The following is a 23987-nucleotide window of genomic DNA, read 5'->3' on the forward strand; positions in this document are numbered from 1 at the left end:
GTTCCTTAATTCTTGCTTGAAAACGGACGTTTGGTCAGTATTTCCCACAAAAGCAGTGTACACGTTATTATTCATCATTATCTAAAAAACATTCCTTATTCTTGCTTGAAAATGGACGTTTAGTCCGTATTTCACACGTACTCTCGATCCCAGACTTGTGAAACTTGCGCCTTACCTTACTGAGGCGGCCATTAGGAAAGGAAGGTTGAAGGAAGCTTTTAGAATACGCTGGCTCCCTCAAGGAGCTCCTTAAGATAAGGAGGCATGAAGGGCTCCTCACGTAAGGTAAGGAAATGGTCTGAGGTAAGGAGCGTTTCAGAATATGGGGCTAAGGTAACATTCTGTAAACACAAAAGGGCAGGGAAACCTCCTCTTTGAACAGCTGACAACACTGCAGTTCATAAACTGAGGTACTCTTTTGAATTACTGCCCAAACTCAACTAGTGGTAGTTCACATCCCTGACATCACAGGCATTCCATCACATATACTTGTCAAAGCCCCAATGAAGCAAAGACGCAACTGTACTTTGACACAAGAAATTGAACGGCATCGTGGCAGCTAGCAATTACTTCAAAAAATTGGCAGCCTGGCCAAAAGCTTGTACAACAGTATGCACAAACACTTTTCAAGAGTTTCAAATAATGAAGCGGTACATAAATTACACTTGTGCATAAGATGCACAACACGGCTAACCTAATCAAACAAGGCAACACTAACATTGTGAAATGCTTTGCTCATCCATTTCGAGGAACTAAATTACCATCAAAAACTTTTTTTTGAGCTGTGAATTTTAGCAGAAAGAAAAAATGTAGTTGCAGAGGATCCCTAAACATATTCTTATGAGATGGGAACACAAAACCATTTATTTTGGTTGAGTTGTTCTTAGAAAGGGGTGCTTGCCAAGCTGTGTTATAAAGAATGTGGCAACGCGAGAGGCCGAATTATGTTTCTTTGCATGATTTGGCACGATCAACGAAGAATCACCTACAGTAGTACAAACACCATAGTGTTGTGTGCGGTGTCTTTTGAAAGTCTCAGGTCTCCTCATCCCCTTGTCGCTGAAGTGCCAGCGTACTCCTGGCTGAGTACAAAGGCACAATCAGAGCCTTGTGATCAGAGAAGTAGGTGGAGACATACATCACATCTCGCACCATATGCGAGAACTAGGTGAATGCGAGGTTGATGCATGTACAGGGGTGGTGAAAAGTTGCCAGGCCGCAACGCCCGGCTGAGGAGCTGCAGTTCGCTGCTATCGGGGTGCTGCCATCGCAATCACGCCTTGGTGCACGCTGGCGTCGCGCGTGTGCGTAGACGGGGGTATGCAACCCTCTCCCTTTCTTGCTCTCCTGATAAGAAAGCGAGGTATAAACTTGGTGCGTCATTTTCCCTCACTGTCCGCTCTTTGATTTTTAACTACTGTGCAGCATGTAGCGAGGTAGCAGTTCTCCGGAAAACTAACACATCATGCTTGCGGCCACATTTAGCTAGACACCGTACACATTACTGTAGTTTTCGGCTTCCAAGAGAACAATATCGTGCGTTTAACTTTCCATTGGAACTGCGAAGGCTCTCTCAGCCGTCTGCGCAGGCCAATTCGCAATTCGTTGCAGACGAACATGATCGGAGCCCGAAATGTATTGAGAAGCGCTTGTGTTGGGGCTAGTTGGAACATCTTAGTGAATAACCAGCGCTGCACAGTAGTATACAACTCGAAGAGCGAACAGTGAAGTAAAACGACGCAACATGTCATTTCTTATGAATCAGAGCCAGAAAGGGAGAGGGAGGCACATTCCCCTCCATGCACACGCTTGGTGCCAGTGTGCATTAAGGCGTGATTGCGATAACAGCGCCCAGATAGCAGCGAGCTGCTGCTCCTCGGCCTGGCGTTGCGGCCTGGGAACTTTTCACCAACCCTGTACTTCTCAATGTCAAGATGGCCTCAAGTGGCATCTTCAATTTGATATTGACCTCGGCACACATGATGGCGAGAAACGCTGGGCTACTTGGAATGTTCTGATTGAAGTCCCCTACTACCAAGGCTTCACACCAACACAGTGCAGACACAATTTTCTTATGAATCTTGGTGCTTCCTCCTGCCACTTGCTGGGCACTGTCTCTATAGAGGTTGAAGGCCAACTGATACTACAGTACTGATATGGCAGACAAATTGACAATGGCACACTCCTTTCGAGTCGGGACTTCCTTTTCTGTTACAGGGATCCTCCCCTCCGAACCCGAGGCTACAAGTTGCTGCGGTCATCAGAGAGAAGGAGCACTTCACTTCTGGACTATTTCACCACAGTACAAAGACTGATGCTGTTGCCTCAGCAGTGCATTTTTGGCGTCACACATATTAAAAACAGCCCAGAGGGGTTAATGGCAGCACCAAGATACAGTGCCCAAGACACTCTTGTTGGAAAAGTGCATTGTTAGCACTGGCGTCGGTCAGTACCGATGAGAGAGGTCATGTGTTTTCCACCATCCTAGCCAAGCAACACTTTCGTGTTAAAACCTTAACTAGCATTCCATTTAGGCACAGAAAACCAACATTTTATTTCACATCAGTTGAAGATACTGAAGATCTCATCTTCCAATGCACTGTCAAAAGCTCCATCCACTTTGACCAACATCCTCGCCGAGTTACTGTTGCCGGCATCTAAATAACTGTTACATGATGGTGTTGGCACATCAATGGCATTGCCTTTGTAGCAGGTGTGCTCAACATAAACACCTGACTCAACCTGCATTGTCTTATCATCATCATCATACCAAACTTGCCCTGTCCTGCACAAGGCAATTATATGGCAGAAAATTTCTTGAATTTCATCACTTCACGTAACCCTTTGACGTCTATAGCTACCGCTACATAATCATACAAGCAGCACCGGTGAATATTTTTGAAAAAAAAAAAAGTAAACAATTTGACTTAGAGATAAAAAAAACACACTTGAAGAAAAAAAATGACCTCTTAAGAAGAGGTGCTCCTTGCAAAGCTATTTTTGCCATATAAGTAAGCTAAGTGATTTTGCTTATAATCTTACTTAAATCTTCATGATAAGCATATCTGTTCCAAAAACTTACAATGTATATCACAAAACTTTGAGAAGCCACATCATGTAAGGCTCAGCATACTCTTATAATGTACTAGATTTTTGTCAGTTAATACGGCCCTTCAGCAGGCCGATTTGCAAAATCTGGGAGTGTACGGGAGAAAGCAGTGAAGCATCTGCAAGCAATGTTCCCTCCCAACTTTCCCCCAAATATACTGAAACAGAGGGACCTCTAAGGGTCCACAAAATGAGCTCCATCTACTTTTTTTCATCTTTTCCTTCACAGTGTATTTGCAGTGGTGGAATTGTATGTTTCACTGCATAATTAACCAGTCAGAGTGCAGGGTTGGTGATGTTGCAAGCAGTGCGTGTTGTTCAAGGCATTTGTGCGAGTGACCTTCAACCTAAGCTTAATTAAAAGGTAGTCCCCTCGAACGGTAGACGGTTTTCTGTTTTGAAAAATTTGAACCGTTTTCACACCACTAAATATTTCATACCATATGCAGCCACAATCATCGCCGAATGATATACACACCGCACTTTGTTTGCAATGCCCAAACCTCGTGTGGAGCACTTTGTTATGTTAATTATGTACAAATATTCCTTACAACACTCTCCAAAGTTTATGTGCGGTGTGAGTAAATAATGTGCTTAGAAATTCTTTGCAACAACTTGCACTTAAGCACAACAAATCGATAAAAAAAAGAGAAATAAATTCGTGTCATTGACTTTGAAAGGGTGGCCTTTCCACTTGCCCTGTGAAACCAGACCAAGGTATGAGAAAAAATTGACACAGCACGTGCCATACACAATAGGCTTCTGCATGCTTCTCCCTCATGTGTCAAACCACAAGAGATTCAGCACCTTTATGCACGAGCAACTCCTTGCATGTGAAATCACATAGACTAGTTTTCCTTCCGAACTAGCGATTGGTTCAAATACAAAATCTCATGCTTAATGGGTGCTAACGGTGTAAGTAAATACAAATTTGAAGACAAGCAATGACTTACTGAACATCTTGAGAAGTTCTATCTCATGAGCACAGACCAAATCCAGGAAGTGTTCAAACAATGAACACAATTTTTTCAGCTCTTGCATGCTTTTGAGCACACAGTAGATGCTCCAAAAATTATTCCCACATGAATCAACAAAACCTTCACATAAACAACACCAAATAAATTAGATGAATGCACCTCGCAGCTGCCAAAAAGCATTTTTCCACACATCGGAATGTGATATGAGTCTGTCCCATTGCTCTAGAAGGTGTAAGAATGCAGAAAATGCATATGCATTTTATATTTATGAATTTAGTTTGTATTAGACAACTAATATTTACACGTTCCCACAAAACTTGGCCTTCTGTCACAATTCTTAATGCCAATCTTATTTTTTTTTTTCTTTAAAGCACTAAACAAAAAGAGGGCTGGGGGAGTCAGGGGTATCCCGAAAAGTGATAGCACACAAAAAAAGTGTCAAGCATGATGCTGTTACTTTGAAACATGGCCATTTTAAACTTTTCTTTTTAGACACCCTAATAAATGATGGTATAAAATAATGATAATCATCATAAAACTACTGTGCTTCTGACAGATTTGCTTTATCAGCCCATTCACTAGCATGGGAAGTGTCAAGCACCCTGTAACTAATGTGGTGCTTTGATGCAATAGGTGTTTAGCAAGAGATAAGCAGATAAATATTCAGCATGACCTACAAGATAATCAGCATGGAATGAGCATCATGTGACCATACATGAACGCCATATACACGACCACCTACCTAGGATGTTGTGTTTCGTTGTGTTTGTATACAATTTATGTGCTGCTAAGAGGTTTCCTTCGTTTTTATTTTCATAGCAATAGATGTACACAGGTTTCATACAGGTTTTGAAGGTTGAAATTCAAGGTACGAATTTCAAGGGTTTTCAAGGACTTTCAAGTCTCTGTCAAGGTCCTTTCAAGTCTCTGTCAAGACCCGTCAAGGTGATTGACGGGTCTAGTCCCCGTCGATCACCAACTATAACAATATTCATGAACAGCCGTTTTAATATTAACAATTTCAATTCTTGTATTGCATACCACTTTACTGCTTTTTACCATATTATACTTTTTTTTTTACATTTCCTGTGCTTTGTTTTTTGTTACTGCTCTGTACCTCCTCTCACTCAACGCTTCTTCGGAAGGCCAGTGATTTATTCAAGATAAAAAATAAAGAATAAAGGATTTTCAAGGACAAACTGCAGCATCCCATGAACAAATTTTTTGCTGTAACAATGTTTCCAAAACACTATCGGTAGTTTCAGTGCACAAGAAATACAAAAATTAGATTCTCAGTGCCCAGTCTCGATCACTTTATGTAGCTAACAAGCACTAACGCTCCTGGCAATAATGCAGCTGCTTGAACATCTCTTGTAGCAGACTTTGGCAACTTATTAGACTTCATTACTGGGTGATGTTGTAAGGCGCTTCCACTTACACTGAGTATGTAGTGATCTGCTGAAGCAGTAAAAAAAACAAAGACTGCTTCCAGCTCTTGTTTTTTCTGCCTCAAGTTGACGATTTGATCCTTGAATACATTTTTGACTGTCTAGAGTCACCAAGCTTTTCCTGTTTTTGAACTGCTTTGAAGAGTGCTCGAGGCAGAGTTGAGCTGTCAGGAAGTCGGGGGAAAAAAAGAAAAAAAAAAAGGAGAACGCAGACAAAGGTGGGGAAATGAAATAAATGACAGGACAAGGCTTGAAGAAGGCAGTGTAAACATGGGAGGGGAAATCACTGAGCATTAATACACATCTGGCTCTTATCATTGTGTGACCTCGAGTTCTGCACAAGTCATACAACGCAGGACATGTGCACTGCGCCTCCATATTGATTTAAAAATGGGGTGTTTGTCAGAGGAACACTTGTCAACCATAGAAAGCAGGTCACATAGTGAATATCAATACAGCATTTGCCAAGAAATCGGTTTTCAAGGAAAGAAAACAACTGCAGGACTTTAAAAGGCCTTGAAAATGTTATTTTCAAATTTAAGGGTTTTAAGGACCTGTATGCACCCTGTGTAGACACGCTGCATGACTGTATTTTTGAAAATCACAGCCCATGGATTACATTACGTTTACAATAGTTTGCCATTGTTATTATGTAACCATGATTTTAATTTCTTTAACTCTGTAATGCCCAGCATATAATTTTTGCTTGGACAAGTTCGAATGCTCGAAACACTTACACACAGGGCACCTAAACATGCAGCCTAGATAGTGCTTTTTAATGTACTGAAGTCAGTTCGTTCTCAGTTGTGGGTAGTTCAGGAAATCGATTACAAATTACTATAACATATAAATTTTGACTAACATAGCATTTCATTGCTTTCTGTGTATAATTGTTCCCTTCATGGCAAGAAAGTGAACAAGTTCTTCACATCCTCCTAAATGTGCAAGTGTGCTTGGGCATTACAGGGTAAGAAAAATGGTCTGCTGTGGTTAAACCTAACCACAGCAGAAACAGAAAAATCCTAACCTCAGACTGTAGTGGTGTCCGATCATGATGTGGCGGTACTATGTTGAGCCGCTTCTCCTCAAAGTCAGGCTCCTGTTCTTTACGACGAGAAGCACGCTTCATAAGTTCTTTAGCATGACGGAGACCTCGCTCCCACGCGGACTCTACTGGTGGCAGCATCATTTCTTCGGGTGGTGGCGGCAGCGGTGGCATTGGGGGCCCAAGAAACTCTGGCGGTGGCGCTCCACCACGCTTGAAAGAAGAAAATGGGTCGTCGCCTTAGGTAAGATATGGGGTGAGGGGGTGGGTGGGGGCATCTAAATGGATTCTCTTCTTGTCAATGATTGGGATGGGTAGAATATTGCTGTGAGGCACACAAGATGGAAAAAAAAAACTTTGCTTTTTTTATTTGTTCTGGATCAGAGAAAAATGCCTCAGTTCATTTTCAGCTGTGCAGTAATAAAATGATGGCTCAAACTGGTTTAAATCTGTTTTCATTCTTGTGAATAACTGAAGAATAGTGGCAGGAAAACTTCAGTTTGTTCAGTGCAAAAACACATGACACGTGAATAGCATTGTGAAGTATGAAAGTGAGAATCGCTGCAATGAGTTCATGTCCCCATAGTGAAAAAAGTACTCAAAGGGCTCAGGACTTGCATGCACTAATGAAAAGCAACAATGGCACAGAGTAGCCAGATCTTCGCCCTCTTTCACATTTATCAGGTTGCAATTAGGAGAACACCATATGACAGCTGCACCATTGTTGGTGTTAAAAAGTGCTGTATGATTGCTGGGAAGCGCTAACAGCTCAAATTTGCACTATAGTCCCTCATGAAAACTCTTAAGCTCATCTGTAAACTTTCTTGGCCACCATCATCATATCAGATGTGCGCAGTATGAAGGTAAAAGTCCACTGTTCAAATAGTTCTGAATATTCGCTGGCCCTACCTCCTCATTTTATAATCAACAGTTCTGAAATGCAGGAGGTGCTGCAAAAAGTGCAAATATTAATCAGCCAATTTGGTAAAACAAATTAGAAAACGAAAATAAAACTTCATCCCTTTTCACAATGCTAGTTTTACAGAAAATCTGTTTCACAGACCTTTGCTTAATGCTGCACACCCCCGAAATCTCTACTTGAATTTTCATGCATTTTTTTCCCCCTCCGTATCTTTCTCAAATGGTAAGAGATGACGATTGATTTCATTATGGTAACGATGTTCAATGTTTCATATTGCCCAGCTTGAAGAGAGTCACAGTGTCAGTGAAATGAGTGCACATATGTAGCATGTGACACTGCCTTATTATCTAACTGTTATTATTATCCTCACTTTACCCACCACGGTGGTCTAGTTGTTATAGTGCTCGACTACTGACTCGAAGGTCACGGGATCAAATCCCGGCCGTGGCGGTGGTATTTTCGATGGAGGCGAAAATGCTTGAGGCCCGTGTACTTAGATTTAGGTGCACGTTAAAGAATCCCAGGGGGTAGAAATTTCCGGAGCCTTCCACTACGGCGTCCCTAATAATTATATCATGGTTTTGGGATGTTAAATTCCAGCAATTATTGTTATCCTCACTAGGGGCCCTGCAACACTTTTTGGACGTGGTCAGAAAATGGTGCATTACGGTAGTCGAGGCTCCTGCAAACATGTGAGCCAAACATATTGCAGCAAGGGGCATGGAATTTACAATTAAGTTGCAAAGTCAGCTAAAAATCGCTTACTCTTCTCCCGACAAATGATGCCATAAGCTCAATTTTTACCGAGTCATAAACACACGGACATGGCCAGTGGGTGATTTGAGCATGGTGATCTGCATAGTTACCACGGCCACCGTCGTGCAGTACTCTATACTGCTAGAATTACAATATAGAATTACACCAAAGTGCTCCTGATCACTTTAAAGGTGAGCCACGTGTTCAAAGAAAGAGAAAAAGCAAGTGCTCAAGGTCATGATGCACGCTGACGTACAGATATAGCTTCTTGCGTCTTTGACACCCCCCCCCGCGTAACTTTCAGCATACTTGCTGGGATGAAAGGAGAGAAAAAGCGCTTGATGCGCGAGATAAGTTCCTGTAACTTCACTCGTACTTGACGGATTCTAAATATTTTTGAGGCAGTTGATTCGTGAGGCAATAAACTATGATAGTAAGGGTGTTTGATGATTTTTGAATCAGACGTATTTTGGGCCATTTACTGTCTGATTTCTTCCCTCAAAATTCTTTCCACAGAAAAGTGAAATAAAATACTTATAAGGTTTCATTTTACTTGCTCTCTGTTGGGAAAAAATATTTTGATCAAGAAGTGCACCATTTTCTTTCTCAGTGCGCTCAATGAACAGAAATTGCAATTTTTTTTAGCCATACCATTTTTGTTCCGCGATACTAACTTTAGAATCATTGTTCTGGGTCCAAAACCTGCGTCTAAAGCAAATTTATTCAAAATTGGGAAAGGCGACCAGGCCCACCTGTTTGTTTTTATCTGCATTCACCTTAACAAAGATGTATTTATAACCTCATTTGTCTGTGTTTTTTTTGGGGGGGGGGGGGGGGGGGGGGGGGAGAGGTGTCAACTGTCATTGGCCTTTAGCCTGTGATGTCTCATTTCTTGTCATCATTGTTGTGCCATGGCATCCCATTCTGGATGACATCTGCGGACATTTATCTGTTTCTTTTGGTAGCTTTCATCGTCAGAACACAAGAAGTAATTAAATTATTATGTGACCAGTGTGCAGATTGTCAAGCTGCAGACACATTCACACACGTGGATGCACTTCGAGTTTGTTGCACTCCTATGAATGTTTGCTTAGAAGTAAACTATGTCCAATATGAATGGTAATCACGTAATGTACTACACTCTAACCTCAATATAACGAACACGGATATAACAAATTATTGGTTATAACGAAGTAAATGAAGAATAGTCTTGTCATAGATACAGTGTTAAAAATAAACGTTTATAACGAATTTTCGGATATAACGAAGTTATTTTCATCGCAGGTGTGACTGTTATAACGAGGTTTGAGTGTACCGTAAAAGCTCGTTAATTCGGATTTCACGCGACTGGAAGAAATGTCCAAATTAACCGAATGCAAAATTATTGAAAGTATCAAGAAAACAATAAGCAAGTGTCTATTACATCAATGCACTTTCATTTTATTGATGAATACATAAATCCTATACTTATATTGCATAAGAGCAGTGTAAAAGCCACAATATTTGTGATCCTGCGACTTCGTTCACAATGCGACCACAGCACAAGACTCTCGTGTTGAATTCGCCCGAAACGTACTCTACACCTTTTCCTTAGTACCATGACCAGCAACAGCACCACGCGAACGTGATGATACGTTTTTTCACAGGTAAAAAGGGCCGGCAACTGATCGTTTGTCCTTTGCGATATAGCAGGCGTGTTTTATGCCAGCATGCGAGCCGTGGCTGAACGCTCTTCACCTTCAACAGCTTCCGCCATGTTCGAGTTTTGTGACAGCGTGCGCATCGCATCATGTCAAAACGAAGCTGCTGAGTGCTGGAACCGCATGTCGACCAAATCGGGATCACTAACTTATAAAGAAAGCGATGTGAACTGCGCTGCCTCGTTTCAGTTGCCCGTGAAAAGTCATTTTTGCTCTTTTGCGTCGCACATTTGCGGCGCTTTGTGCTCGGCGCACCCTGAGAATTGTCCAAATTAACCGGGTTGTGGCCAAATATGACCAAATTAACGAGCGTTTGATGCCATTAAACAATGCATATGCTGGCCGGGACCAGAGTACACATCCAAATTATACGATTTTCCGAATTAACTAGGGTCTAATTAACAAGCTTTTACTGCATCCACACTTTCATCTCTCACACGGACCAGGACCTTAGCTATAATTAGCCATGGAACTCGCCTGCCATGACGACGAGAAGAACCTTTCTATTTTTTTGAAGAAAAGATGCAAAGCGAAACGCCCAAGCAATAAAGATCGTAACGAAGGACAGTACAGTTCATTAACTGAATACCAAATTAGCCAAAAATACAATGTGACTTCTAACGTCTATTCAACTTCAGAAGAAAGCACTTGATCTGATGCCCAGCATAGTTTTTTTTTCATAGATAAAGTATCTCCTTGCCTGACCCCTTTCTTGATTGCAATTTTTTTTTTGCTTTCCTTGTGGAGAAGCAGGGTAGCTGTGGAACCTTCGTGAATGTCGCCTATCGTATTCACAAGTGTCCCATTGTTGATGCAATGCCTCCAAAACTGCTGTTGTCTCTGCTGAGTTGAATGCCTTTTCATGGCCTCACAGGAGTAGGGATACTTTTTTGATGTGCAAACTATTAAGAATTATACAGCATATCAAAGCTTTCTGTTCAACTAGGGTGGCGATGTGGCCTTGTTGGTTCATCGTACTTGAGAAAGAGGTAGCACCCTTAATTCTTAATAGTTTGCACATCAAAAAAGTATTCCTACCCCTGTGAAGCTTATGTTTCCTAGTATCCGGCTATGTGCCTAAAGCAAGATTTCGGTGAGTAGTTCTTGCTCCATTGTTCCCGGAAACAATGCTAATTAATTTTAATTAACTTTGGAACTAATGGACATATTTGGAGAATAATTGCATATTTGGAATCAGCAAAGAAAACTAAACAAGACTGTGCAGTTTCATTAAATTTGGTAAAGGGAATCTTGATGATTTTTAAAAACCCTCTTCCCCCTTAATGTGAGGCGTCTCTTATAAGCAGGATACCAGATTCTCATTTTCTGATCAACCCTTATTTCGATGTAGGCACACTGGTGTCTCATATACCCAGTTGTCTGTTACATCAGTGTTTCTTATACAGGGGCTCAACTGTACAGCTACCCTGGATAGTGGTGATGCTGAAGTATGCGACCCGCAGTGTGACATCTCAGCAAATCCACCACTGCTCTTCCTATTTCCTGCGTCTTCCATGCCTTTATAATGATCCATATGCAGTATATGCAAAACCACAGGAAAAAAAACCTTCCAGGATGAACAGGCATGCAAAGTGTGGCCCTTGTAACCGCTAAACATCACAGCCAAGACAATAATCATGATGTTCTTTCTTTCCCATAAATGGCATATTTTAAATTGGCCACATAACACTGGAGAAACCGACAAAAATAGTGTAAATATTCAAAAATTGAAGGATATTATGAAGTCATTATAGCACGTGCACAAGCGCCTGGAAGAATGCCACAAAACACCCTAAAAAAACATGCAACATGACCAATGCACAGCTGTTGCACAAATACCTGCTGTAGGTCATGCAGAAATGCAGCAATAACATTTCAGGTAACATGCGCATTACAAAGAAACAACACAAAATGGCCAAGAAAATGCCGAGCAGAAAAGGTAAACAGAAATGACCAAACATGGCAAAGCATTGGTCTCATGCTATAGTGTCTGGGTGTCTCATAACAAGGGTAAAAGTCGAAGCTTGCAGAGGTGCAATGCATAGAAACAGTTCAAGGAAATGAGAAGCACAGGAGAATGGGGAGAGAGTGAGGGTGGGGGGAGGGATGCGAGACTGAGGACGCGGCAGAGGTTCATATGTTGTTAAGCCTGTAATACGAAAGGCGGCTATTCAGTTCCACAGTGTGTCCTTATTTCGTGCATGGTTAGATAAGCTTTTTCACTTTTGCTGTCACTATGATTTTAGCAACAGCGTTTTAAAAATACACAAGCAGAACACGGCCACAACACCTTGATGAGTATGAGAAAACAGGTTTTTCACTATAACATGCATTTTATGAATAGCCAGAGCAGATAAAGAGATTATATGTACATATAAAAGAGTTAATTACACTAAGACCCCAATGATACAAACACAGTTGGTACAAACTTCAGTGTAATATGATTTTGTAATAATTGTCAAAGGTATAACACACATATTGTACAATGCTCTAAACATAAAAGATCAGCTGTTCCAACTATGCTGCTGCACTATTGCCAATCAAAGAAATGTGCGAACCATCAGCAGAGCTGTGGTGCACTGCACTGCAAAAAGTCGAGTGACCGTCATTGCCAGGTCACAGTGCAACCAGCTACTCCACATGACTGCCCAATCTCTAATTGGTCTCCCTGTCAGGATAGACTAGCACCATGACCTGACATGCAGAGCCCTCCACTACAACGTCTCTCATAATGATATTGTGGTTTTGCAACGAAAAACCTCAACAATTATTAGTACGTATGGCCTTACATGCACAGAAGGTTACATGAACAATTAGTAAGAATTGTAAGAGTGCCTACAGAACCTCATGGCATAGCCATGAGGTTCCATATAGCAGGAGAGAAGTGAGCCAGGCTAGACTCATCGTATGGGAGCACAAACACAGACACACTCCTATACTAAGAGTTCTGTATAATGACACATTATGATACGATTACACCCCCAACTCTTTGTGCAGCAGGTGTGAGGGAGAGCCGAGAAAGATGGGGACTTGATGCGTGCTGTCTTTTACCGCCCAACGTTAGAGGTCACACGATGGCCAGTACTCACGGATTGAAACGGGACAATTTAGGGCTAAGTAACGCACATACTTTCGTTTCCACTGCCTCAGTTCGGGTCATATCAGCGTAATTTTGACTCGGAACGCATAGATCAGAGCCAACACTATCTTTAGAGACCAGATTCATTGCGACATGACGTGGTTATCTCGAGACATTGCGCATACCAGCCGCTATACTAAAAAATTTGATGTTGCGTTTGAATCCGTGACTACTGTACATGCAGTGCAGAGGGGAGAGAGAAAGAGATGAGTGTGTGTCTCCTCTAGCTTGGCTGCGGCAGAATGTGTGCAGGCAACGTACATGCCCTATCTTGGAGGTAATCTGTAGCGGGTGTGATGGTTCATTGAGATGGCTTGTAAGTTGATGTGCGCTATCTTCCACTGGACATGTTGAAGCAGGAAGCAGTGCAAAAAGTCTTGTCACCTACGCCGGTGCTCTCCATGACACGTGAGCTGATCACAGTCATCAAATGAGATTTTGTACCCATTTCCCTGTGCATGTGCGACACAACGCTTGTATCTAACTATGGGTGGATAACAACTTTACAAGTCTGCAGCATTTTCTCCTCAAAGGTGATGCATGTAAGCCAGCCCAAATGTGCGTGCACTCCAGACTGACGTCATGAGCCAGGTGGCTGGTGACCCCGCCTTCGGAGAACATTGCAAAATGCATAAGTGCGACTATCTGCTTAGTCACGGAAGCGATACAGTGCCATGCTTCTCATCTGGGCGGTGCCCCTCCAGACTTCTTAAGCTGTACCAGACTACAGCGAATGTTTAGAGCAGCTTATACGGCTCATGAAACCATTGACCTGACTTAGTTCTGTAGTTGTCTGTATACACTGCTACAATGCTTGGCCTTACAAAAGAAACTGAAAACATTTTTAATACGGTGCTTGCTTGGCTAGTATCACACGTACGCTTGTCGATGTGAGCAACCTCTCATCTGCACTTTTATGTACTATGTGTATATGATACAAACATACTATATACTACAGAAAAAACAAAAACTAGTTTACTACTTTCGATTCCAGGCCGTTTTACTTTTACGGCCACGACCGCCAGGGGCACGCCAGAGCACATGTTGTGAAGTCACTGCATCCGCCGTAATTGTACCTAAAGTTTTCTTTAAAGGACTGTTTATAACTATAACACATTATTACTTAAGAAATAGTGCCAAAAATACAATCACCATTATCATCACTTCTAAAGTACCTTTCTCTTGCTCATGCAACAGCACGCTGCCAAAGTACACTTCAGCTTGCCCACGTGACAGGAGTATAAGCATCAGTAACTTCACTATGCTTCACTTTGTGCACTGCTAGCTAAACAGGGAGAGAGAAGAGAAAAAACCAGCATGCATGCACAAGGCTGAGATATGCTGAGAGGAAGCGGCAGAAGGCAGACCAATGGGCAGGTAGCAAACCAAACGGGATGTGGTGCAAAGAAAGCAATGTAAACACGGAAAGAAAGCCAGCATTAAAGCGCCAGTATGAGTTCCTCACTCCATCCAAGGTCCAGTGTTTCCCGTTCAGCACAAGTCATGCAAAGCAACATGCATGTGCACCAGTGCTGCCGTAGTGTTTATAAAATGGGGAGTTCATCAGATCAACGCAAATATACCACAGAAGGGTAGTTCCATAGTTGATTTTAGACTGCACTGCTAGATAAATTTAAGGTTTTTCAAGGAAACAAGAATCCAGGACATTCAAAAGCTTTGAAAGCATACTTTTAAACTTCGAGGATTTTAAAGGCCAACTCTGGCAATTTCTGAGGTCTATGGAACTCAATGACATGCGCTGGGTATAGTTTTTTGCACACTTCTGCCATTTACCGTATTTACTCGATTCTAACGCAGACCCAATTTTCGTGGGTCCAAAATAAAAATTCACCTGAATGTACTGTAAACACATGGAAAAAAAAAACTAACATGCAGCTACGCTGATGACCAGGAGAAAGAGACAAGCCCAATTCGCCTTCATTGAATGGGAAATTCATTCTCCAGGCAGTTCATTTTCTTCTGCCACCCAGTTTTATTGCCTTTAAGATCGCTTCTTAAAGGGACACTAAAGAGCAAAACGATTTTTCTCTCATTAGTAACGTAGTTTCCACGATACCAACACCACCACGCTTGCTGCGAGAAGACGCTTAATAAGCGAGAAAACGCGCAAAAAGAAAATACAGGTGGCGACGCCACCTTGGAATTCCCGCACCATTTGCCGTGACGTCACATATTTTTGACGGCGTCTGCTTGGGCCTACGTAGTTCCTAATCGGTTAAATCGAAGTACATTGTCCTCTGAGGGGGCCAGAGACTTGACATAACGAGTTTGTGGAAATTTTGTCGAGCCAGTGGCGCCAAAATACGTTAAATGCTCTTTGAGACCTTTTATGTCAAGAATTACAAAGTTCGGCGCCAAATTTAAAAATGAAACTTTGAACTTGGTTTTCTCCTCTAATAATAAACATATGGTGGTGAAATAAACTACACAAGAGTTCTCCGAGCACACTTTATCAATCTAAACCAATTCATTGTTTCACTTTAGTGTCCCTTTAATACACCTCAATCACGTGCCAATAGAAGGGTTGTTACCTTGACAAGCTAGGTCTACATGGCATTGTTGAGAAGCTCTGCGAGCTGGTGTTTAGGGTCAGGACATTTTTTCGTTTTCAAGTGCAAGAATCCCTGACGAGGTATCCTTAGCTATCAGGACATACCCATTGTCTTATCCGTATTTTTGCACACAATGAACTCTTTCTTAGTATTAGCTTTAATTCTTTTAAAGAATATCTAGTCTCTGAAGCCCCCAATTGTCCTACTTGACTAAACCACTTTACGCTAAATCTGTGGTTATCTTATGAGTTTATGTTTATCTCTAGTTCAGGCCCATTCCAAGCAATATTGCTTCTACAGGGTCGCAAGGCTCGTTATAATGTGTTTTTTTTTTTATTCGGGTTCAATTCAACACCCTAGTTGTAAAGAGGTGTAAATTTGTTTACAAGCCCATAATAAACATTCCCAGTGAGCAAGAAAAGTGGCAAAAAGGCTTACCATGACTGCCGCTGGTCCTCCAATTGGTGGTGGCATGTGGTGGTGTGGTGGCTTGGGAACAGTGGCAAACATGTTATAGTTGCCCCTGTCATTAATGCCTGGGTGGATGAATCGACACGAAGAACCCCACGTGCACTGCCCCTTGTTGAAAAAACGACAAATAGGCCGCGGCGCCTGGGCAGCCTTGCGTGTGGCTCCGGTACCTCCACCAGCACCCTCGGGTAGTTCGCCTTCTTCCAAGTCATCATCCTGCACCGACAGCTCTGTCTGTTGGGAGAGAGGTGGCGTGGCAAGAAAGTGATGCGAAGGCAGCGCTATGATGGGAGGCAAAACAGAGCAGTACTCCATTGCGGGAAACAAAAAATTTACGTAAAGGCAAGAACCTTTTTTTTCTTTTTTATAAGAAAGCAGCAGGTTGTGAACATTATGAATATTAGATGGAATGATTTTTCATTTTGTTTATCTTATTATTAACAAATTTGAGGGAAGGGTTGGACCTGGCTGCACAAAAAGAAAAAAAAAAAAGCAAAAAGGGGGTGGTTACAAGAAACAATATGAGTGGAGTAAACAGCTAGAAAAGCGAGAATTAACTTCTTCAAGAGTTAATTCTCAATATTGAGGATTTGAGGGTCATCAGCAAACACATATAGCAGTAAAAACAAATCACAAGTGGTGGTACAAGTACAGTGGCAGAATGTTTAGACAAAACTGGTACATGTGGTGCTGTACTGAAAGTGGTGCTACCTCTCATGATTTCCAGAAAAAGTTCACATTGTTGTTCTTTACTGCTACTGCAAGGAATATCCTCAAGCTTAGTGCTGTATGCTCACGCCTATGCATGTACAGCATGCCGTACCTGTAATAATGTCATGCAAGCATCTACCCCAGGGCATCGTAGCACCTACATATCGGCAAGAAGCACCCTTCAAGCCCAAGCGTCGTTTCCTAAGGTGTTCACTTCACAAGTGCATGCACCCCGGTTTCGTCATTACCAAAAAATACCTTGTTTTCTCTGTGATGTTCCCTTTATAACCAAGGTTTTTAATACATTATTTCTATGGGAGTTTTGCGGGGACCAAACTGATTCGTAATAAAATGCAGGTTGTCACATAACCGGGGGATGTATAACTGAGGTTCCACTGTACTTTGAAGTAAACCCGTTTAGTGGCTCTGAAGGACCCTTTGCAGAAAGAAGTTGCGTCGCTGACACATGGCACTGCACTAAGTTCTTTACGTGGTTAGTAGCCTCTGTGTCGAGACTCGAATGCCTAAAAAGCAGCAGGAGAGAAAACATTTAAAAAAACTGCACTGTTTGTTGGGGCTTTTGTTGATGGCATCCATCGTGCAGACTCCAGTGCACCATACTACTGACAAATCAAATACACTCAAACCTCGATATAACGAACACGGATATAACGAATTATTGGTTATAACGAAGTAAATGAAGAATAGTCTTGTCATAGCTACAGTATTACAAATAAACGTTTATAACGAATTTTCGGATATAACAAAGTTATTTTCATGGCAGTTATGACTTTGTTATAATGAGGTTTGAGTGTAACACTGCCGGAATTCAACATGGCCATGGGCATACAAGGGTGACAGCACTGCCTCAACAGTGCAATTTTGGGGGGGTCCCGCATATTTACGACAGACCCACAGGGTATTATAGCCGTACCCGGGAAGCCTTCATTGAAAGGCTGCAAGTTGTTCCCGCTTTATGCGAGAGAACACCCCTTACATTCGAAAAGTACATGCGGGATCTGCTTTCCCACAAAGTAGCTTTTCCGGGAGGGAGATACTCCTTTGTAGTATGTCACTATGCATGAAAACCTTTCCGGAAGATGTCCCCTTGCCTGAAGGACTTTAGAGTTCCCGTGTGCCTAAGGTATAAAGCAGTACTGACACAAAAATCTTAAGTCTTGTTTTATCTGTTGCAATGAGTAGCGAATGACTCATTTATCACAGCTGGTACTCGTTTGGCTCACATGAAGCCAAGAACTCCAAAAATTCTGTTACTACACAAATGTATATTCAACATGAAACTGTTCAGCCAAACTGTGGGCAATACCAGACAGTGAACCCATGTTATTTCAAACTCCAACACACGTATCTTGAAATATCAGAAAAGTCTAAATGTTTTCCTGTGACCATCATATTTTTCACCTTTTATCTCAAAAAGTTCTTGTGCTGGGCTCTGGATATCATAAAATCTCAACAGCGAAAACACCTTGGAAGAGTCATTCCTTAATGGTGTGCAGCTGTGACATCGTGGGGGGACGCACAGATGAAAGAAAAATGAATTTCTGCAACCTGTACATGATGAGAGGGTTACTTGCGTAGCAAATGGTCACATGAAAGAGTGAGAGCTACACTGTCGAGACACCCAGCCACACTTCCTGCTTATGTCCCCCTCCGCTTCTTTCTATCACTGCTTTTGCTTGCTTGCTCTGCTGCTTTCAGCCAATTCCTTGCGGTTTGGTGCAGCAGCAATGAGCTGGGGTCCTTTTCTCATTTTTTCCACCTCTCATTTCAGACACTCAGCTGTGCGTCAACCTTGAGCGAGGCGATCAGCACTTTTGAGCGGGGGATAAGTTCATGCTCAAACAAGGTGAGCACTCAAACTCGTAGCATTTCTGTGGGATCACGCTTTGATAAGGACACTCCCTTTTGCAACCACACAAAAAACGCATAACAAGCATCATCGTGGCTTGATAAGAACACCACTTTTGTGCTCTTATGTAGGCACCTGCAAGAGCCACGAGAGGGCATGCCTTCGCATGATGTCTTGGGCAGTGCCAGGAACGATGCTGCATGTAAACAATGAGGTGACTAGTGCCGAGGCACACGAAACTGCGAAGACCTATTACTGGCTTTTTAGGGAGGCTCCGTGTGATCTATACAAGGTCAGCAGGCTTCATTTTTGTTATTTCCATTATCTAAAAATTTTTCCTGGCCTTTAAGAGTTTCAAATTCATGTTTTTAGGAACTTTTAACAGAACGAGTTTAGAAGGCAGAACTCTACGTGGTCTGTGTTAAACAAAAGTTGTGCTTCAGTAACAAGATGTTATGCGTCTTTCCCTTACAAAGTCTGGTCAAAAACCCAAGACTTTTAGTTGATGACAGGGTCATTAGAATCCAAGTATGCACCTTTAGACGCGTGCAAGCTTGCGCTGGCTTACACTTGCTCCACTGGCGTACAATGGAGGTGGATGATGGTTAACAACCAGGTCCTAGCCGACTCTGTGCATACATAGTCCATAAGTTTACATAAAAGGTCCACAGAGTTTACCGGGACTACATTCCACACAGAGTTGACATCACAGGATGTTAACCCAGCTAGCGCCATTATGTCCCTTAACAGCCATTAAAGACACCTCGCTTCTTTTTTTTCCAGCCTGTCTTATGATGCGATCCCCTGACCATACCAATTTCGAGAGTACTAGACACATGTCAAGAAAGGTGGAGGTTTCTCGATTGTTTATAGCTATCTCATTTGATTGGCACTTGTTCCTTCCGGACGCATTCAATCAGCCAATTATTTGGTTATAATCAAGTTAAAGATGATATTTTGCATATTATGACATTGGTTGCCAATAATGAGGATGATTTGGGAAATTTTTACGTTATTTGTGCACCCCCAATATATGAGTAGATACAGCAATTAGAATAAAAAGAGGAACAAAAAATATAAAAACAAAGATAACCTATATAACCTAACTTCCACTTAGAACTAAGTATACAACAAATTGCAATAATAATAATAATAATAATAATAATAATAATAATAATAATAATAATAATAATAATAATAATAATAATAATAATAGGAAGAAAACTCACGCCACTGACATCAGACACTTCGCCATCATCTTCAGCCTCTCCCTCTTCTAAGTTGTCTGCCTGAAAAACAAAACAAGTAAAATAAATAATAAACTTAGTTATACAGTTAAACCTGCCTATAACAAACCTCCATACAATGAATTCCTCGTTATTAGGAAGTGCTTATATTCCCCGTGGTTACTCCATAGAAGCACATGTATTTATGACCTCTATATAACAAAGTGACAGCATGAGACACCCTCAAAATAACGATTCTTCCTCCCCCCCCGTCTCCACACTGACCACCTATTGATTTTGCTCCAGATTTTGTCATTTTAGCACAAGCAGCAGCTGCATGCATCTTCTGTGGTTGCCTACCGAGGACGGAGTGAGAATCTGCGTCATACACACGGTGCACATGTAGCCCCGATGACAGTGCGTGCTCATGTGTGTGCATGCAAGTGTGTGCGAGGTGGCTAGCGCGAAAGGTGCATGAAAACAGTAAAACTCACTGGAAATCCGCTCACTTCGCCACTTAAGCGGCTGGAAAACCACACGTGAGCCTGATGCGAAAAAGTCAGTGTGAGACCAATTTTTCCACAACGCAATAGCGGAACACCTTTCTGCTTCACGGGAAACCGTACTTTGGCTGCACTAGGATGTACTAGCATATAAACCATGTAATGTAAACATATGGCCGCAAATTCAAAACGGTGGCCAAGGAATTGGTGGTAATTTTCATCAGCGCAATCACAAACTAGCCGTGCTGCACGGCAAAACTCGCGGTCTCTAAACAGTGCACTCCCCATGATCCTCATTTGGATTGAGATTGGCGAGAGACTGGAATTAGCAAAAGGTGCAGCAGCAGCGAGTTAGCGTGCCCCAACAAATCTCGCTTTCACGCAGTTGGGCGAACCGACTGCCACTGTTGCCAGCTTGTCCGCTTATGTAGCTTCTGCTGGTGTATCTTCTGAAACAACAACTTGAAAAAGTGAAAACTATTTCTTTTATGTGTTCCGCATGCATGACTTGAATTTGGTACGAAATAAACAGCTCTCAAAATGGGCAAAGTGACATGCATTCACTTCATTTTAAATGAAGTAGGTAGAAGCAGCGAAAGCGGCGGTGGCATGCAGCGAAGCAGAACAAACGTAAACATTACATCGACCACGCATCCAGTCAGTTTGGTGAATCCTTCCAAGGATGAATGCCTCGACAAAGAAATTCCAGTAGTTGCCTGCAAACTCCACATTACTCATCCGACCCCCTAAGAGAGGAGTTATTAACTGTGAGAAGTGCTCCTACAGGTGTAGGCTTATCCACACACGGAAACCAAAAGTGGAGAGGGGGATCCTTCAGGTCGCCTGATCTCGCCGAAGCTTGGGTAGCTTGGGTTTCACTGTGTGTGAATGGAGCAGCCTCGGACAACATACAGCTTTGCGATTTTTTTGTGCGTGGAGGACTGCGCCATCACTATCGAGGAGATGTCAGATGATGCGCTGCGGGAAAGTGACCAAGATCACTGTGACAATGACAGATCTTCAAAGGTCAACTTATCACGCGCTTTGCCTGCGTGCAGTGATGCTACTGGCTTAGGCCACTTTGGAGCAGCTTTTGGAGCAGGCAAAATCGCGCTTTGGAGCAGCAAAACTAGCTTTTGGAGCAGGTGCTGTGCCTTCAACAATTCATTCTGAGCCGAAGAATTCTTAAAAAAGTAATAAACATCGACCACAGCAGCGTCGACATCTGAGCCAACAGCACTCAAGCCGCGGGCAAATGAGTTGTGCACTTTGTGCAAGCAGCACTCTCCTACATCTATGATGTCAGGGTATGCTTCCTGCATCTTTTTTCTGAAGCTTTTAATTGCATTAGGGCTATCCGTAGAAAAGCAAATGACATTTTTCTGCGGCAGCTCCATCATTGCTCTCCGCACTTCACTAGCCAAAATTTCCGAAGTCGCAGAGCCCAGCCGGAAAGACTGCAGGTGTTCCACAACTCGCTGCATTTTGTTGGAGAAATGCCTAAATACATCAAGCAGTTGGCACCTCAGTTCAGGAAGAGGGGTCTCGTCAATGCTAACAGATAAAACCACATCCGGCTTGTTCAGCTCGTCAAGCACAAGTTTCTTGAAATACGGCCCGAGGCCATCACTAACTATGTAGGATGCCTTGAACCTCTTACAACTAAACTGCTTCGCTGTTTCGGAATCTCCAAACATCTTGGGAAACAAGGCAGTTGCTGTGTCGGCCCACGAGTATGGGATGCCCTTGAGAGTCATGCCAAGCACAGAGTTCCTGCGTTTGTCACGCGGTCACACTGCAAAACGTTCCATGGACTGCCGAATTCCAAAGTCGGCTGGATCGTTTTCGGCCGCTGCAGCCCACCTGAAGCGTCTCAATGACGACTGGTAGCATTAATGTGCCGTTTCATGGCTGCATGTCGCTTGACTGCTGCTACGCCGTGTTGCCTACAGTTGATGCTTTGATTACAAAAAAAAAAAAAAAAAACACAAAACGCAGTTCCTTCGTCCGCTTTACAACACCATACTGATATATTTTGTCTCCATTTTCATCACTCATGGAGAACGTCCGCGTACAGCGCGATGTCGCTCTCAATAGGGGAACTTCATGTAGTTAGTTTTATTTCTGAAAGTCAGAGTACACCCCTTTGGCGCAGGCTTGGCGCAGAATCACCAAATTTTGAGGAAATGTAGCAGGTTGTAGCAGCCAGGGCACTTTGGCGCAGTCTGGCGCAATTGGCGCAGCGGTAGCATCACTGCCTGCGTGCTTAATGCGCTGGATGTGATAGACATTTTGCGCCATGTCGCGGGCTCGCTAAACAATGACAGAGCAGCGTCGTGTTCCTTTATGTACTGTGCACGTTTGGTGCTTCCATCCCTCACAAACAAGCAACAGAGAAAAATAAGTTTTTTGCCACTAAGTAAATGTTCTGGGTAAGGTCTACCCTCAGTTCCCCCTTTAATTAAGGGGGGACACACTGGTGTTGCAAGATGCAAAATCATGAAAAAATAAATTTTTTGAAAACAGCATTTTTGTGACATACTGCATTGCTGCAAGTAACAACGAAGTTCCTTGCACCTTGAATTTATATTTTGGCCCCAACAGCAATTTTTACCACAAAAACAGGCTATACACTCAAACCTCGTTATAACAAAGTCTTATCTGCCACGAAAATAACTTCGTTATATCCGAAAATTCGTTATAAACGTTTATTTGTAACACTGTAGCTATGACAAGACTATTCTTCATTTACTTCGTTATAACCGATAATTCGTTATATTCGTGCTCGTTATATCAAGGTTTGAGTGTATTCTAACTGAAAAAAAAAAGAAGCACAAAAAAAGGGGCTTATTCATGCCACATTGCTGTAGAATGATGTATGCTTCAGCAGTAGGCATGCAGGTTATATACGTGGTGGCTACTAAGCATCTAACAAAAAAATTCTAACATTTTGTGTTACACGAGGCTGCAAATCGGTATTATTTGTTTTTCTGCATTTTCTCCACATCTGAATTTTTTACTCTTCGCAACCTTTCGGGAGCAATTTTTCAGTAATCAAAGCACCTGGAATTGTAATTCACGTTGCAGTACTGAGCTACATAAATATTGCCCACAAGGGTAGGAGCAGATTTTTGTATTTCAGTTTTAATGTTTTTTTATTGTCCATTCATTAAACTAATTAGCCACATTTTGAACAGAAAGTTTGAAATGCTATATAATTGCTAATAGTTTGCACATCAAAAAAGTATTCCTATCACTGTGAAGCCTGTGCTTCCTAGTATCCAGCTATGTGCTTTTAAAGCAAGATTTTGATGGGTAGTTTTTGCTCCATTGTTCCCGGGAACAATGCTAATTTATTTTTAATTAACTTCAGAACTGATATGACATATTTTAAAAATAATTGTATATTTGGAATCAGCGAAGAAAACTAAACAAGACTGTGCAGTTTCATTGCTTTTGGTAAAGGCGATCTTGGTGACTTTGAAAAAACCCTCCTTCCACCTTTAATATCTGCGTTTCAAATTTTCATGCTGGAACT

The 23987-nt window shown here is 42.2% G+C and overlaps 1 protein-coding gene across 1 annotated transcript in view; it reads right to left on the reverse strand.

Annotated features, from left to right (window-relative positions):
* Window positions 1–23987, reverse strand: part of LOC119373458 (zinc finger CCCH domain-containing protein 18) — a gene marked incomplete at its 3' end in the record, with an annotated part of 102774 nt that overhangs the window by 31934 nt on the left and 46853 nt on the right. The window contains 3 exon segments of the mRNA XM_037643491.2: window positions 6561–6791; window positions 16107–16373; window positions 19950–20009. Coding sequence (XP_037499419.1) covers window positions 6561–6791; window positions 16107–16373; window positions 19950–20009 — 558 coding nt within the window.

Source organism: Rhipicephalus sanguineus, chromosome 1 (genome assembly GCF_013339695.2).
Source record: "Rhipicephalus sanguineus isolate Rsan-2018 chromosome 1, BIME_Rsan_1.4, whole genome shotgun sequence".
Classification (NCBI taxonomy): domain Eukaryota; kingdom Metazoa; phylum Arthropoda; class Arachnida; order Ixodida; family Ixodidae; genus Rhipicephalus; species Rhipicephalus sanguineus.